This window comes from Hirundo rustica, chromosome 13 (assembly GCF_015227805.2).
Source record: "Hirundo rustica isolate bHirRus1 chromosome 13, bHirRus1.pri.v3, whole genome shotgun sequence".
Lineage (NCBI taxonomy): Eukaryota > Metazoa > Chordata > Aves > Passeriformes > Hirundinidae > Hirundo > Hirundo rustica.
Window position 1 is genome coordinate 5,253,219 of NC_053462.1, and position 16,958 is coordinate 5,270,176.

A 16,958-nucleotide genomic window follows, 5' to 3' on the forward strand; every position below is an offset into this window, starting at 1 on the left:
CCATTTCCTAGCTCTGGGTTACCACAGGCTTAAAAATCTTTTGTGTCCTCTCTTTGCCAATCACAATTTCAAAATATAATTTCTATAATTTAAATGCCTGGATATATCTTAAGTTCTTCATTAAAGGCCAGTCCTGCTATAGGTCCAGAGCTATTACAACAGGAGATACAAAGCTCTGGGCTGTAGATTAAAGTGACTGTACAGCCACAGCACATGTTGAGTATTTTACTCCATTACGTATCTGCCCACACCAAGAACCTTTCTTTCTGGAATAAATCAGAGTTCTAGGGTAGAAAATAAGAGTGAAATCTACAGAAAACTGTCTGAACATCGCCTCAGGAGTGCATAAAGTATTTTAAAGATCGACACAGAATAAAAATTACTCAAATTCAGAAAAAAAATTTAATATATACAAGATGCAACATATAAAAAATTACAACTTCAATTTATGAACAGAGATTGCTTTCTCCTTCTTCTGTTTCTTCTTTAATTTGCTGGCATCTTTGATTTGCATTCTCACTTGATCTTGTAGCTGAGAAAAGAAGGCCTGGGATGATTTCAAGGCCTTGTCTTTACCTTCATCCTGTCATTGGACAAAACATTTATTATAACCAAGAAACATACAAACAGCACCATTATATTAATTACTAGTTACTCAAGCATAATGGTATTTGACTTAAAAAAGCTAACTGGTAACTGATTTTCAAAGGATACTGTTCACCGCATTTTTATTCCACTCCTGCTATCTAAAGAAATAAAGATTACACTCTCTTCCTAAGTAGTGATTAGCTGACAGGTAAGAGCAGGCATGGAGAACAGATCCTTGCATATCATGAACTACAACTGGGTATCTGTATTTTGTGTTTTACCTGCCTCCTCAAAAGGTAAGTACAAACATCTGGAAGTAATGAAGTTATTTTTCCTATTCGTTTCTAATACTACAAAATTTCAGAGATTTTTAGAGTTTCATTTAAAAGGCATCGTAAGTGTTGCACAAGTTTACTGTTTTATAGCATGCAAAACAGTATCAATCTGATGAGATTATAGGAAGGGCTCCACAATAAGGACAAAGTTAAATAGGAATATTGTATTACAAAACAGTTTAGGCTACCCAAAGCTTATACAGAACATAAAAACCTCAGTGTGCATTCAAGCAGTCCCGCTTGATGAAGTGGAACGGCTTAAATGCAGGAAATAAAGAATGTCTTAGTATTTGCAGGAACATCACCTTGTGAACTTTGAAATAAACAGAAAAGTAGTACCTCACACAAGGTGAGGTGAGGTGTTCTGCCTGATGATCATACTTTTATATAGAGTAATAATTGTATCATACAGCTTTTTCATATATTTCCAACCTTATACTTGTAATTCTTTGGGATAAAGTTTCCTTTCCTCTTTAGCAAAAAATTATCTCTCCTTGGGATTTTAGTCTTACCTTGAGCAGAGATGCTTTGCCTTCTTTGGTAAGCCTTTTTAATTTTGCTGCAGCAGCTTTTTTGCTAAGTTTTGTGCCTTCCTCTGGTTTCATCTTTTCAAGAAGCTTTTGACGTTTCTCCCTTTCCCTCCGCTTCATACGTTTACGGAGCTTTTTCTTTCTTAGTTCTCGTTTTTTGTCTGTGGGAGTCTTTTCTGCATCTGTTTTTACATCGCCAGCTTTGTTCTTTTCCTAAATAGATCCATAACAGTGCAACAAACAAGACTCACTTCACAGAACTCAAATTTGTCTCAGCATTTCCATTATTTCAAGTGCCAGCTCAGGATAAGGCAAAGGCCAAAAACACAAAAGCTGGGAAATGAGATTTGTACAACTGATCCAGGACATGCTAATTGCTCTGCTACAGTGCCATTTAGCTTTCCCCCCCTCAATACCCATTAAAATGCTGGGACAACAATGACCATCATGTAACAGTCAAGATCAAAACCAAAGCATAATACTATGGCCTACTGGAGCCAAATAAAATTTATTCTTTCCCCATTTAGCAAAAACAAACAAAACAAAACCACCTCAGCCCCCGAAACCTCCCAACCACCACCAATGCTAAAATTCTAGGCAAAAAGACAACAAGGTGAGGAACCACCCACCAGGAAGGGAAGGGCAGAATTCCCACTGATCTGACAGACAATACATCCTTCTATAAACCCCACAGACCCTCTCCCAGTCCTTATGCCATTTTGTATTTACCTTGATCTCCTCTGGTGCTAAGAGAGCAGCATCACTAACAGCAACTGGTGCTACTTCTTCCATACTTATAGCTGGAAGGTTCGAAACGATTTTAATTTCTGGCACCGGCTAGAAATAAGGAGACACATTCAGGACTGAGCAAGCATCTCAGCAGCTGACAGACAACTGAAGATCACAAGTTTTTGGGTTTGTTTAGAGGCAATCACAGTGCGTTTAATATGCTATGAGCTCAGTGAACACCAATGTTTACTTTGCTTTCCATTTCTGGAATACAAAAGTATGCAGTTAAAAAAAAAGGGAGAAAGTCCCCAACTTTATGAAACTTATGCACTTACTGGTTTGGGTGTGAAGTGGAAATTACAAAGTGCATCCAGCTTCTGGAAGAGTGAATCCATCATTTCCTGAATTTCTTTGTGTTCAGGATTTTCTTCCTCTTCAGTCTTTTGCTGCATTAAAAATGCAACGTAACTGTAACATTGGCTATTTTACTTTAGCAAGACACAACTTACAATTCAGAGCCCTTTCACTGGTGAACACCCAGAGAAAGACTAAATTACTTCCACTCTGAAAGAGTATAAATGAACACACAAGAGTACATGGTGTGAACTTCAAACCCAAAGGAAAGGCATTGTTTATGTTACCTGGTGAAGTTTCATGTATTCTTGCTCATAGATTTCAGCAAGACTCAGTTTACTCTTCTCATGATCCAAACTGATCCTCTTCTTGTACTCAAAAGCTTCCTCTTTGGGTTTTTCTTTTGGTACTACGTCATCCCATGCCTGAGAAAGTCATAAAGTAATGACCAAATGTAACTACAGTCAAGTACTAGCTACATGTTATTTAGAACATTTTTCAATTATTTATGTGGCACATTAACAAGTTTATGCCTGTAGCTTCCCAGGACTCATCACGCTTTGCACTTTCATTTCAAAGAAAACAAAAGTAATAAAAGTTATCGCTCTGCTTGTGTCCTTGGTTTTAGTGAATGAAGGCAAAAACTGTAACAAGTTACAAACTCTTCCCCATCTTTTTAAATTCAATGAACAGTAAGGCTCAACAAGCTGTGAGATAAAAATTTCTTATCAGTGGCTTTGAAGCAAAAAACTGAGTTTTGGTCAGTGTTCAGAATGCTCAGAGCACTAGTTATGGTAAAAAACAACACTTACAGGCTGGCTTCATATTCCAAATAAATTCCTTACAGTTTTACCTGCACACACTCATGTTTTGAAGTGCAGCAAAACTCAGCATTTAACAAGGATATAAAAATAGGGCTCCTTAGAAATCTAGACATATTCATCAAGACAAAAGGATAAAACAACCAATTAAGATAATTCTACACCTAACATTGGAAATGCTTCAAACTCAGCCTTGGAATGTGCCTTGTGAATCAAGTCTATGAACAACATAAGGAGGAACAGGTAAGATAATATTAACCTCATCCAATATTCTCTGTTTAATGATATCTTCAAGCTGAAAAGTAGTTTCTTCTGTGATCACAGGTGCTGAAAGAAAAAAGCAAAGAATTGTAAGATTAATGTTTCTTCAGCAAGAAATAGTTCTTGTTCTATAAAGAATGAACTACAGAAAAAGAAAGTAAATCCTTCTCAAAAATGTAGCAATGAAAGGTGAAGTAAGTAAATATAAGTAAAATTAAGTCATCTTACGTAAGGCTGATAAATTACCACGTCTGCCACCAAAGTTATGAACTTTCAGGTAAATTAAAAACTAACAAAAAGATTATAATTTCCTGTCGTTTCCACTGTGAAAATGCACAATCTCAAAATCACATCAAGAAGTTTGACCTGGTGTCCTGTTACCCTGCTCTTGAGTCACAGGTATTTTCAGCAAGGTCAAAGGGCAGAACACCCAACATGCTGTGAGCAAAGCCCTGTCCCTCTGCTTACCCATTCGGACTGCATGGTCAAAAAGCACTGTTTCTTCCAAAAGGCTGTTCTCAGGGCGTTTCTGTCCAGTCACTTCCCCTTTAAGCTGCCAAGGTTTCTCCTCTAACAATGCTTCTTCCAAGCTCTTTATTTTTTTGCTCATCTGAAAAACAAAATTTCCTAGGAAGTTTAAAACAGAGCTCACTTGTAAACTCACAGAAAGAAATTAATATTTATTTCAGGTACCTGAAGGAACATATGATTGCAGATGTATCTATATAGATAACCCACACATTTTCCTTAAATGATAAAATTTTAAATATCCTCTTTGTATTTGCTGGACTCTGAACAAATGACACAACCAGTAAAAAAAAAAAAAAATTGCCACTGTTTCGAAGTATTAGCCAACTAAAATATGAACAAAACCCAAAGAAAACCAAACCAAAATTACCTTTTCCTGTCTCTTCTCAAATGATGACTTTATTTCACTGGGACTGATTCCCTTCTCTGATTGCACTTTAGTTACATCTTCTGTTTCACTGTCATCAGGCAAACTAAAAGTTAGTTTTTTAGAAGCTTCTTTACTTCTCATGTGCTCCACCATTTCATCCATATCCTCGAATCTGTAACAATAACATTTAATATAAATAGAAGTTGAGAAGCCTTTATAATTTTTCACATGAAGATCTTTCAGCCCTTAGATGTTTACCTGTTACAACTAACTAAAAGTTTACAACAGGTCTCAAAGAGCTCCCTAAAGGCAGAGGACTCTGAGGAAACTTCTGGATAATAAAAGTAACTTTGAACAACTCTTAAATGCTTTATTCAAATAAAGATCACAATATTTAAGAAAATTAAATAAGCTGATTTCACATCGGGTGACAACACAAACCATGGATGTACAACAATTAACTGAGAATGGCAAACTATGGCCAGAGTGAGCGTGGCGTTCTCAGTATTTTCTGCTTTACTTCAGTGTAAAATTACGAGGATATTTTACTTACTCAGACATACTTTCTTCATTTTGCTCTTCAATAGCACTGTCTGCTTCCTCTTCCTGATCTTCTTCAGCATCCTCATCGCCATCATCATCATCAACTGGATCAAAGAAATCTTTGTATGTCATATCTCTAGAACTTTTAATTGGCTAAAAAGGTGAGAGGGAAAGAAAAAAACCCAACAAACATCAAACCACAGCTGTTAAGACTGACAGAAATCAAAGGGTATCCTGTCTTTTAAAGTCCTTAGTGCCAGGGGAACAGCACGACTTGTGTAACAGTAATTCAGATTAGGGATGCATTAACCTGTGGTAAGGCATCATAGTAAAACTGATTTATTTTCCTGGTATTTACAATTCTCCACCACTAACACACGCAGAAGACAAGGAGCTGTAGATTTTGCCAGATATTTGTTGGAATGCACACTAATTCCCTGGGTATATTTCTTACTGGCTAGTGAGAATGTCTGGTAATATTAAATAATAAAATACTCATATTTGAATCAATTACTCATCAATTTAGATTTTACCAGAGTTACAAGGCCATATCCCTGGAAAAAGCCCTTTGCTCTGCATCAGAGGCAGTTAGTGACCTCTAACTGCCAGATGCTGAGTGACAAATCTTTTTCATTTGCTGGGTCACCTATTCTGCAATTCTTCAAGGTCCCTGATTTCCTGAGGGTACTGTCTCTTCCTTTATTTATGTAAAAGACCATGGCTTTGTAAGGAGAGACTGGAATAGCAGCATGCTATGTCCTTCTGCACCAGGAAATTTTCTTACCAGATATTCATTGTTAAAGTAAGGCTTCGGAAGTAATCATTAGTCACCTAAAAAATGTAATCTGTCAGTTTCTACACAGTTAAACACTTTATGGTCATCCTAACAGATACCATATTTTGATTTAAAGGAACAGAGATATCACAAAATTATTTTACTGATATTCTTACTTTGACTTTAGCTTCTTCAAAGTCTTCCTCATCATCTGAGATAATGTCTTCAAAATAATTAATTTCTTCTTCTTCCTCCTCCTCTTCCTTGTCTTCCTTCTCTGCATGTTCTAAAAAAGCTTCCATCTCAGCCAGCTTGAAAAACTTGTCATCCACTACAGATTTTTTTCCCTTTTTTCTCAATGTGGTTTCCTTGGCTGTTTTAGCTTGTTGCTCCAATGCTTCAATATCAAAGTCGATATCAGAATCCTCATCACTGTATTTCTGCATTATGCTTTCTCTGAGTTTACTTTGCTTTTCTTTAGCTTTAGTTTTATCTTTATCTTTTGTATAAACATTCATCTGTTCGGTTTCTACATCCATTGTGTTGTCTTCCGACTCCTTGTCACTGCTGGCCTCTGCATCAGAGCCATCCTCTTCCTGGTCTGAGAGAAGGCAAAGATCTTCATCCTTGGCATCCCTTGCAATGGATTTCTTGAAGAAATCGAGAACTGCATTGTTCTGGAGTTCTAGTTGCTGCCAAATCTGTTCTTCATCAAAATTTTCTATCACCAGCTCTTTCAGAGGGCCCCCATGAACTATGCTACTTCCTTTATTCAAATCATAGAGAGTCTTTGTCATTGCTCTGAAGTCGGCAGCCAGTCCATCCTGCACACTAGGAGCAGAAAAATAAAAGAGCTTAACACTTTCCATTAAGTCAATCACACTGCTGTTTTGGTACTGTTTTGCTGTTTTGGTACTCTGGTGCAACAGAACAGCACCTTTCAATACTTGCTACTGTGGTTTAACTTTCCACACATCTCTTGGAGTACTGCTACTACACATTCATAGGAAAAAAAGAAAAAAAAAAAAAAAAAGAGAGACAAAATTCTTAACCCTTTCAGCATATACTTCCGTGTATGAAGTAGCAGCTGGACAGAAAAATTTCTGCAGCTTTCTACAGCTGCACATTACAATATGTTGGTCTTATTTAAGCACTCTAGTTTTGGGGAAGTAAACAGCACAGCAGTAAACACCTCAATCGCCAGACCCCAGGTTTCAAAGAGGCAACTGCCCTTCTCCCCCGCCTCACTCCTCAACTTTTACACCCGGGTAGTGTCCTCCGGATTTTTCTCTAGGCTACCAGTGCCTCCCCCCGCCGCCCCGCGGTACCTGAGGAAGCACTCTGGGCGCGCCGCCGCCGCGCCCGCCACTCTGAGGCACGTCTGGATCCCCCGGATGCCCTGGGCCCCCGGGATCCCCGGCACCGCCGCCATGGCCCCGCGCACACGTGGGTACCGCTCCGCCTCCGCCGCGCGCCCGGGGCCCAGTTCCGGGCGGCTCCCGCGGCCGCCGCCAAGGTTCCGCACACAATGGTTCCGCCCGCGGAGCTCTGCCCCGCCCCGCTTTCGCGCCGTGGCATTCCCGCCTCCTGAACCAAAGCATCTCCTCCTCCTGGCACAGCCCTCTGATGGAAGCCTCGTTCTCCCAGAACCCCAAGCCGGGTATGGCAGTCATGCCTGATGGCTCCTGCTTCCTGCCCTGGGAAGAGCGCGGTGTTGCTGTAGACCGGGATGTGCACCAGCCCTGGGAAACCTGCTCTAAATATAGTGAAGCTACCGTCATCTTACTTCACTGTTTTGAGTCTCTGACCTAGATACAAGGGTTGTTTTGGAACCACACATTTCCAGCTGATTCCGTGGGCAAAACGTTGGGTCTTACGTGGTGTCTACAAGTTCAGGCTAACGAGGCATGCACACACCCCCTCACCATCAGCACAGCACTGCCCAGTGCTCTTCAACTCCCCTCTTGCATAACGTAGTTTCCTTAAAGTATTTTATAAAGTCAAATTAAGCCCTACACCCACAGGCCCTTGCATTTCAAGCCACCCACACAGCCATTCGGCAACTTGATCCAAAACCATGACTAACCTTTTAACTTTAATACTGTTCCTGCTGCTTTCATGTTTCCATCCTACCAAGAAATGAAGTCTTTTCAGTGCAGAGAAAAGAATGCCTTGCAATGCCACTTCTGTCCACTTCTGTGTCCCTTCACTGTCACTGCACACTCCAAAAACCATGGTGTGGAGCAGAGCCCAGCAGAGCTGTGACTGTGACCTGTACCTGCAATTGTCTGAACATCAGAAACACACCTGACACACAACCTGGGCTGGAAATTGAAAGTGTCATATATTGGGACTTTCAAATGCCCATTTTGACCACTGATTTTAATCTGCACTTTTAACTAATCAGATGTAATCAGATTTGAAGTGGCACAAGCTGTTTATCTATTTAGGCTATATCTCAGGAACTCACAGTGTGCTATGTTTGACACAACAAGAGTGCAGCATCTGCTCACTGTCCTGAGTCTCCCTGGCACAATGCTTCATGGCATCCTGGCCTGTATCAGGAATAGTGTGGCCAGCAGGAAGTGATTCTTCCCCTATATTCAGCACTGGTAAGGCTACACCTCGAGTTCTGGGCCCAGTTCTGGGCCTCTCAATTCAATGAGGTGCTGAAGCAAGTCAAGAGAATGGCAACAGAACTGGAAAAGTATCTGGTGCACAAGTTGGATGAGGGGCGGCTGAGGGAGCTACGGGGCCTCAGCCTGGAGAGGAGGCTTAGGGTGACCTTACTGCCCTCTAGAACGCCCTACACCCAGGAGGGTGTAGCCAGGTGAGGACTGGTCTCTTCTAGGCAGCAGCCACAGGAGCAGAGGACATGGCCTCAAGCTGCACCAGGGGTCATTTAGGTTGGCCATCAGAAGAAATTTCTTCACAGAAAGGGTGATTAGATACTTGAATGGGCTGCCTAGGGAGGTGGTGGAGTTACTGTTCCTGGAGGTGTTAAAGGGATGTCTGGATGTGGCACAGAGCTCTGGTTTAGCTGACAAGGTCGCGTTCAGTCTTAGTTTGGAGTCAGTGAACTCAGAGGTCTTTTCCAACCTAACTGATTCTGTGGGATTTGCTCAGAAAACTTCCTCGGCAAATGCCTCTTTCTACCGCGGGCCTCTTTCGCACGTTCTGATCCAGATCTGTGCAGTGCCCAGCATGGTCCCTGGGAGGGCATGGCCCTGCAGAGGACACGGCCCCTGTGGAGGGCACGATCCCTGGGAGGGCACGGCTCCTGTGGAAGGCACGGTCCCTGGGAGGGCACGGCTCCTGTGGAGGACACGATCCCTGGGAGGGCACGGCTCCTGTGGAGGGCACAGCTCCTGTGGGGGGCACGGCCCCTGTGGAGGACAAGATCCCTGGGAGGGCACGGTCCCTGGGAGGACACGGCCCCTGTGGAGGCACGGCCCCCATGGAGGGCACGGCCCCTGTGGAGGACACGATCCCTGGGAGGGCACGGCTCCTGTAGAGGGCACGGCCCCTGTGGAGGGCACAGCCCCTGTGAGGACACGGCCCCCATGGAGGGCACGGCCGCCTCCCCGCAGGCAGGGGCGGGCTGTAGCTCCAATAGCGCGTTGCGCTGCCGGGCACGGCCCCCGGCCGTGACACGGCGCTGCCGACACGCCGCGCTGGCGCCGGGCCCGCACGGAGGGGTGCCGGGGAGGGCGGTGCTGTCCCACGGCCGATCGGGCGCTGAGATGGCGGCGGTGCTGTGGCGCGGAGCGGCCGGTAACGCGGGGCGGTAACGCGGGGCGGTAACGCGGGGCGGTAACGCGGGGCGGTAACGCGGGGCGGAGGGAGCGCGGGCGGCGGCGAGAAGGGCGGAGGGAGCGCGGGCGGCCGCGGGTCTCGGTGGCCGCTCCGGCCTGGCGGATCTTTCCGTGAGATGTTCGCAGGCCAAACGAAACTACCGCTTCTGTAGAAAAAAACAAGGTCTCCCGATCCAACTGGCGGGCACATTAACAACTGACATTAGCTGGCAAAGGGTAAACTTACAGAGCAAATTCCAAACTTAAGGCGCAAGGAGGAGTTTGTCTTTTTTGACATGTGGTTTGGAGGTCAAATTCAAAATAATTTCCCGTTCATGATAATAACGTGTACTACTCACTCCGGTAGGGTAGGTTAAAGTCACAATACCTAAACCACAGCATTTTACTTGGTAGCCACAGACCAGGAGAGAAGCGGACGAGAGGCTCAATGCTGTCAGTGATCGATCAGTAGGATACTGGGAATGAAAACACCTTTGTATGACTGCACCTCGATTGAGGTGCAGCACACTTTGACTCTGGTGCAGCACCAGAGCTGCAGCACACTGAGACTCAGTTTCCATGAGCTGTGGAGCCCATCTGATTCCCAAACGCCCCGTCCAGCACAGAGCAGAGCAACACTGTCAGCCCAGCTGGCTTCCAGAGATTCCAAGATGCTGACATCACCTTGAAATTGCTGGAATTTAAGAATGACCACACTATGCCCTTTCTCCGTTTGATCCAGAGAGTGAACACACAGCCCCTGTGTGCCAGATTCCCTATGGTAACAGCATCCTCTCCATGTTTCGGGAATTCATGTCGACCTGAAATGAGTGACGATGGAGCAGTGCCCAGTGACAGGGTTCTTACTGCAACCTAATGTTGTAAAGCCTCCCCACAGAGAACATGACTGAGTTCAGTTGGATTTGGCTTGTGTTTGATTCCATAGTTCCCTTGATTAAGTCAATGAACACTACTCCACCTCAGAAGGAGCAAACAAGTCTATGAATAAACATTTGGAGGGTGAGGATCTCAGTTTATGGGGTACTTCAGACTTGTTACTTCCTTATCTTCTCTGATGTTCATACTAGTACATCAGTCAACTATCCAGAGAATGACCCCAAAGAGATCAATTAAAAATGTTCTTCAAATGAAGCTGAAGAAGGTTATATACTATAGAACTAGTTTTGTGATGTGCATATAAATGCAAGTATTTCTTTCCTGGAAACATGGAAGTGATGGGGTTTCAGCACAAAGTTTGCTGAAAAGCTTTCTTTTTCATTGCAAGGCCATTTTTTGATTATTGGGTTAGAAGAAGACTAGAATTTTAAGTAATCTATATAGTTACTAATCTAGATAATGCAAGAAAAACACAAGCGATTTTTGTTTAATCTCAGTCAATTCAGTTATGGATTTAAAATGAATACTCTGTGCATCTGACATGCTAGGATAAATTCGCAAGACTTCATAGAACAAATGCTGATATGAGTGAGCATTTAAGTGTCTTTGACTTTACAAGAACCCTAGGAATAGACTTTACTTTTTCAGTCTATTGTCTTCCCAGGATATACCACAAGAAAACAAATATTTCTGAGGCAGAACCCAGAAAAAAGAGCATTTTCTATTATTTTTTTCTAGTGCTTCAAAAACAGCTGAGTAACAAACAGCCTGTGTCTTTATCAATTTACTTGAAATAGAAAAAATACAAATTAAATTACAGTAAATATGGAGTCATATGCCCTGTGTGAAGTGCAGCAAGAATTATAGATGTCAGATGTAAAAGAATGGGGAAATCCTTGTCTTTCCATTAGCAAAGACTGCTTGAAAAAAAAATCTACCTTAGTAGTATTTCTATTGAACTGCAGTCTGTTAAATTTGGAAGAAAGAATAGAGCAGTAAAAGGCTCTGGAAAACATAATAAATTATATAGTAAGGGATCATTCTCTTTCAAAGGATTTTTCTTATTTAGAGAATACTGCCTTTCTCCAAGTAGAAAAATATCTCTTGCTTCAGCAAGAATTGAATAATATCTTAAGAAATTAGAGTACAAAACAGAGCTACTTCAAGCTTAGGTGGGCAGGAAAGACTTTATAGCAGATGTTGGGGGGGTTGTTACTTTTTGTAACACATTTTTTACTCTGGTTAACTGTCAAACTCTATACTAGTTAATTATCCTTGCCTTTAATCATGCCATCTAGTTCCTGCATGTTTGTACCTCATGCATTTTAGGCATTGCACAGTGCTGCTCCCTCACGGAATTACTTGCTTCACCCCGATTCAGCTGCATTGATATGGCAAGTGTTTCTACAAAATACTTTCTGCACAGACATTTGAAAAGCAAGAATTTTTCGTGTGGAAGTTTCTAGGGGATTTTTTTAACATGTAAAAAGTTAAAAAGCAGTTGGTGTCAAATACGTGTGAACATTTCTTCCTCCATTGCAGCACCATGCTCAGAAAGGCTTAAGTTTAATCTTTTTGAAGAAAAATTAACTGGTAGCTGTAGAATCTTGAATTCCTGTGGAATGGTAGTTCTCAGTTCCAGACAGTGAAGCAAAGCTGATTTAATTAATTACAGCTGTTCCTGACCTTACAGAGTACCAAGAGCCCAGCCAGGCTATCTATCCTCAGTGTGTTGCGAAGCATCCAGAATCTCAGTGCATCATCGGCACAATCTCTTAGTAAAATAGCACATTTGTGACTTTAAAGCAAAGCATGCCTCAAAGATTCCCAGAATGCTAAGATGCCTCTAGCTTGGCCTTGAGGCATTGGGAGCTCTGACTTGGCCTAAAGCAAGTTGGCATGGAATTAAAATGTGGCTTTTATGAATATATCCTTTAATCTAATTGTAATTTTGGCTCTAGAAACAACTAATACAATTTCTTCCCACCCCTAAACCCTCTAGATTCTAGTACTGACAGCTTAATTTTTGATGTAATTAATTTGTAAATACCCTCATTTTGTATCTTTCTTTTTCTTCATGATTGTTTTGTTTGTTTGCTATAATTTTGAGATGTTTAGGCATATCCTTATTTCTTTCTCTAGTTTGTAAGAAGCTCTGAAAACTTCAAAAGTCACTTTTAAACACATTTTACAGTTGGCCTTTACAATCGGTCATGTTTTCCTCTTTTCAACAGGCATATGTAAGGATTTATGCCAAATTTTAGTCTGCTTTGGGTTTTAATTTATTATTTTTTAATACTTCTGAATATTTGCTTAGTCTGAAAACAGTAACTTCCCTTGCTCAGTCTACCCTGAGCATTGCCCAAGGGTGTGCCAATGACCTGGCAGCTCTGCAGGCCTTTATAGGGGAAAGAGCAGGCATTGAGCCTTTCTCGGAAGCATCGTGTCACTGCTATTCACTTTTCTTTCAGGGCTTCTTTGCAGATTGCAGACTTCTGCTCCCACAGTACGAGCTCTATCATCGTCAAAGTCCTTTTCACAAAACATTCCAAGCTGTTTGTGGAAACTGGGCCGACTTAATCACGTGGCCATTGCAGTGCCCGATTTGGAGAAAGCTCAGTCCTTGTATAAGGATGTGTTAGGAGCCCAGGTGAGTGAGACTGTTGCTCTTCCTGAACATGGTGTCTACACTGTTTTTGTGGAGCTGGGAAATACCAAGCTGGAACTTCTACATCCTTTAGGAGAGAAAAGTCCCATTGCAAGCTTCCTGCAAAAAAACAAGACTGGAGGAATGCATCATATCTGCATTGAGGTATTTTAGCATAATATTTCATGTAATAAGATAGATACATTCAAGTATGCATATTTTAATAGGTTTGACCTGTGTCAAGAACTGACATATAAGGCTGTCATATTTCTTATCTCTTATACAAAGGAAAATTTGGATAGATGGTTTGATAGGCAACTTGTTTCATAAAAGGCAAGTATTTTAAGAAAAAATTAAATTATTCCTGACCAGTTACAATTTAATACCTGCAGTGAAAACCACGCTGGACACAGTAGAGTAAGAGAGCCATCCAAGCCTGATATTTTCTTAATGTGGATGTGCCCAAAGGCTTTCCACTGTTTACTGTCACTCATCCTTGGGGATGCAGGAATTCATTCCAGCTGAGCCCAGACTCGGTTCCACTTCAGGCCATCTCTGCAGGACAGGAGCAGCAGCTGCTGTGGCTTTTCTGCTCAGCGGAAGAATCTGGAGGGGACCATGGCACATGGCACATGTGGCCCTTCTAGTTTAGATAATTTGACAGTCATTCCTTTTTATTTGCAGACTGTAGTTGTGTGCAGGAAGAGCTGTAGTGAGTTTGGAATATTCATGAACAAAACTGCTGCAAATGGGTAGGAATTAGCTGATGTTTGTTCCTCTGAAATAAAGCCAGGAATTTCCTTCTTCCCTATGATGGCATCGGGAGAGTTTATTCACCAGATTATGTCCAGACACCTCAGTTGTGAAAAATACGATATTATTTTAATTCTAGGTCTTTATTGAATATTGACTACTGAATTTTCTAAACTGAGTGTTAATATTATTATTTGAAAAAATGAATGCATTTAAGTTTTAGGAAAATTCAAATTTCATTGGATGACATGACATCAGAACTTCAGATCACAGTGAACAGTATAGGCATGTTTTTGTTAATTACATATTTCTGTAGGAAGCTGTACTAAAATACTGTATTAATGGCTATTATTATAACTAAGTTCAAAAGGAAGACCACATCTGGATATATTTTTGATTATTCCAAGCTTTTTTCCTTAGGAAACTTTATGAACCTCAACCTACTTAGAAGGGGAATACATAAATATGAAAGGGACTTTTACCTTCTGCCCACTGCTCTCCCTTTTCACCAGCATTTAATGAGTCAGTGCTCTGTCATCACTTATAAAGGGAGTTATTTTTCTTTAAATATTGAAAGCTGGAAAACAATATAATCTTCCTAGTAAAAGTAACGCAGAATTTAGATTATTTATGGAGTCCTTATAAAGTAACAACAAAAAAACCCCAGTGGGCTTTGTGCATGAGTGATATTTGTTTAATAATTTTGTAAATATAGCACAATCTGTTTAAATGGCATTTTATAAAATCTTCAAATAACAAATGCAAACTTCTATGCTATTTTTATTTTTAAGACTAGATGTTTTAAAATTATTTTTAAGACTAGGTGTTTTTAAATGGTTCATAACCTAATTTATTTTCAGAATTATATTAGAACTTAGAAATAAAAATTCAGTACGGAATTATGTTATTGCTCCTAAATGTAAAATCTTCATAATACAGTGCAATATGTTAATTTGTGTGAACTGTATCTTTTTGATAAGGTTGATGACATAAAAGCGGCTATGACAGAGCTGAAGAAAAAAAAGATACGAATACTGAGTGAAGAACCAAAAATAGGTGCACATGGCAAACCTGTGATTTTTCTTCACCCTAAAGATTGCCATGGAGTCCTTGTGGAACTTGAGCAAGCTTGAGCTGCAATATTCATAAATAAAACAATAGAAGAGTTGTGAAGTTCCTGGACTGGTGCTGGGAATACTGATGTGGTATTCAGTCTTCACAAGTTCATTCTAGTTCCCATGGATGAAGTACAGCTTTTGAGTACTGAAATAGTGCTACAGATTTAGGGTCTTTCTTTGTTGTTGTTGCTGGTTTGATTTTCAGAATTAACATGTTGGCATTTCTTGATTTCTCTGTGATTCTAAACACAAATGCATGAGCTAAGTTCCATAGGTACCATAGTAATTTATCTTTTGTTGCCTGTTTGCGGCATGATTTTACCTCTGTAGCCACAGAAACTGTACAGTTTCTAGGTCAAGCTGCATTATTTTGCTCTACATTTCAAAGCAGAGACCCACTTCTCAGTGACAACAATATAGCTTAGACATTTTCTTTAGAAAGAAAGGAAAATGAATCATGTTCTCTTTTCACCATTCACCATCTGTGTTTCACACTGATTGATTTGTTCATGCAATAAAAAATCCATATATTATTGTATGGGTGTCTGCAATCAGTAAATAAGTTTTTTCTTGGCGTAACAATTACTGCCAAGGAAGTTACCATGCAGAAATCATCGTTTTGTTGTTTTATGAACTTTGTGGATATGCAGGCAATGCAAGAAGAGAACCTGAAAATGATTTGCCTGACATATATTTCAGACTGTAACACTCTTGTGACTTTTTTTTTTTTTCATTTTTAGGGTTTTAATTTTTTTTCCCCAAGCTTTCTCCATAGAAGGACATCTTGAAGAGCATGAACAAGCAGCAATTAACCTTTTCACTTACTTTACAAATATGGTTTTCCTGTGCAGAAGCACTTAAAAATCAGTGGCAAACACACACCACGTTAAGTCTTGCTTCTGTACACGGTTATTAGCATTAAAGACCACACCAACATGCTGTTGTCACAGGCTGCAGGCACAGTTTTGTTAACTTATTTATGGACAGACTTGATTTTATTGGTGTATATTACCCAAGCAGTCTTTTCCTGATACTTTGTTTTATAAGTTTGTTTTGACATTTCAGCTGTAGAGATAGAAGACTTGCTATTTCTTTGGTTTTCCCAAGCCTTAAAAAGTCATACTTTCCTAGCTTAACTAAATCTGAATTTTAAATTTTCCTGCATATCTTCATATACAGCAAGAACCTTCAGCTTGATATGAAGATCATTTTAGTCTAGGCAACTTTTTATTTAATGGAACTATTTGCAATGTGTGTCATGTTAGCAGCAACAAAATACAAATATAATGTTGACCTGAGATTTAAACATGTTTTTTAAAGACTTTGACACTTCCTCATGAATTTTATTTCTGCAAAATCTCTACAAAGTCATGATTTTTTTTAACAAGATAGTTTTGTACTCAAAATAAATACTCTTTTCATATTTTAAGAAAAACACAGCTTTCCACATGGTTCCTACATTTCACCAAATCACTGTTTAGAAGGTAGTTTGTGGTCTAAATTCTAAATTGTTTAAATTTAGAAATTCTAAGGTTTATAATAGAAACATAGAATGATTTAATATTCCTGAAATATGATTTGGCCATTCTAGGAGACATTCTGTGAGCAAAGCTGCTTTTGTCTGTTCTTTCTGTGGAAGACAAGGCGGTACCTTTTCTGCAAAACCAGCATAGGAATGCCAATACTAAAAGCTTCACTGGTTAAGATAATTGAACAGAAGTCTTTAAACCAAACACCTTAGTTTGGTGCAACAGAAGCAGTCCTCCCATGGTTCATTCTCCATTTCCTCGTCCTGTCTGAAGGAGGTGGACTTCTGTGTATGACATCTATCAGTACACTCAGAGTAGTGGCTTGAGGTAGTGCTAGAGGACCGAGACTTTTAAGTAAACAACACTTGCTCCACCTGCTGATTGTG

At 40.5% G+C, this 16,958-nt stretch overlaps 2 protein-coding genes across 2 annotated transcripts; one reads left to right on the forward strand and one right to left on the reverse strand.

Moving 5' to 3' along the window:
* Positions 1–388: 388 nt before the first annotated feature.
* Positions 389–7,285, reverse strand: MPHOSPH10 (M-phase phosphoprotein 10). The gene is made up of 11 exons (XM_040077134.2): positions 7,163–7,285; positions 6,011–6,665; positions 5,070–5,212; positions 4,517–4,688; positions 4,087–4,228; positions 3,617–3,684; positions 2,824–2,961; positions 2,518–2,628; positions 2,183–2,290; positions 1,436–1,666; positions 389–583 (listed from the first exon to the last, which is right to left on the reverse strand). The coding sequence occupies exons 1-11, from the start codon at positions 7,264–7,266 to the stop codon at positions 434–436; spliced, it is 2,022 nt and encodes a 673-aa protein (XP_039933068.1). The 5' UTR covers positions 7,267–7,285; the 3' UTR covers positions 389–433.
* A 2,203-nt stretch (positions 7,286–9,488) lies between these two features.
* On the forward strand, positions 9,489–15,581 carry MCEE (methylmalonyl-CoA epimerase). Its single transcript, XM_040077135.1, has 3 exons — positions 9,489–9,608; positions 12,997–13,337; positions 14,906–15,581. Exons 1-3 carry the CDS (start codon positions 9,578–9,580, stop codon positions 15,056–15,058), a joined length of 525 nt encoding a protein of 174 aa, XP_039933069.1. The 5' UTR covers positions 9,489–9,577; the 3' UTR covers positions 15,059–15,581.
* Positions 15,582–16,958: the final 1,377 nt, after the last annotated feature.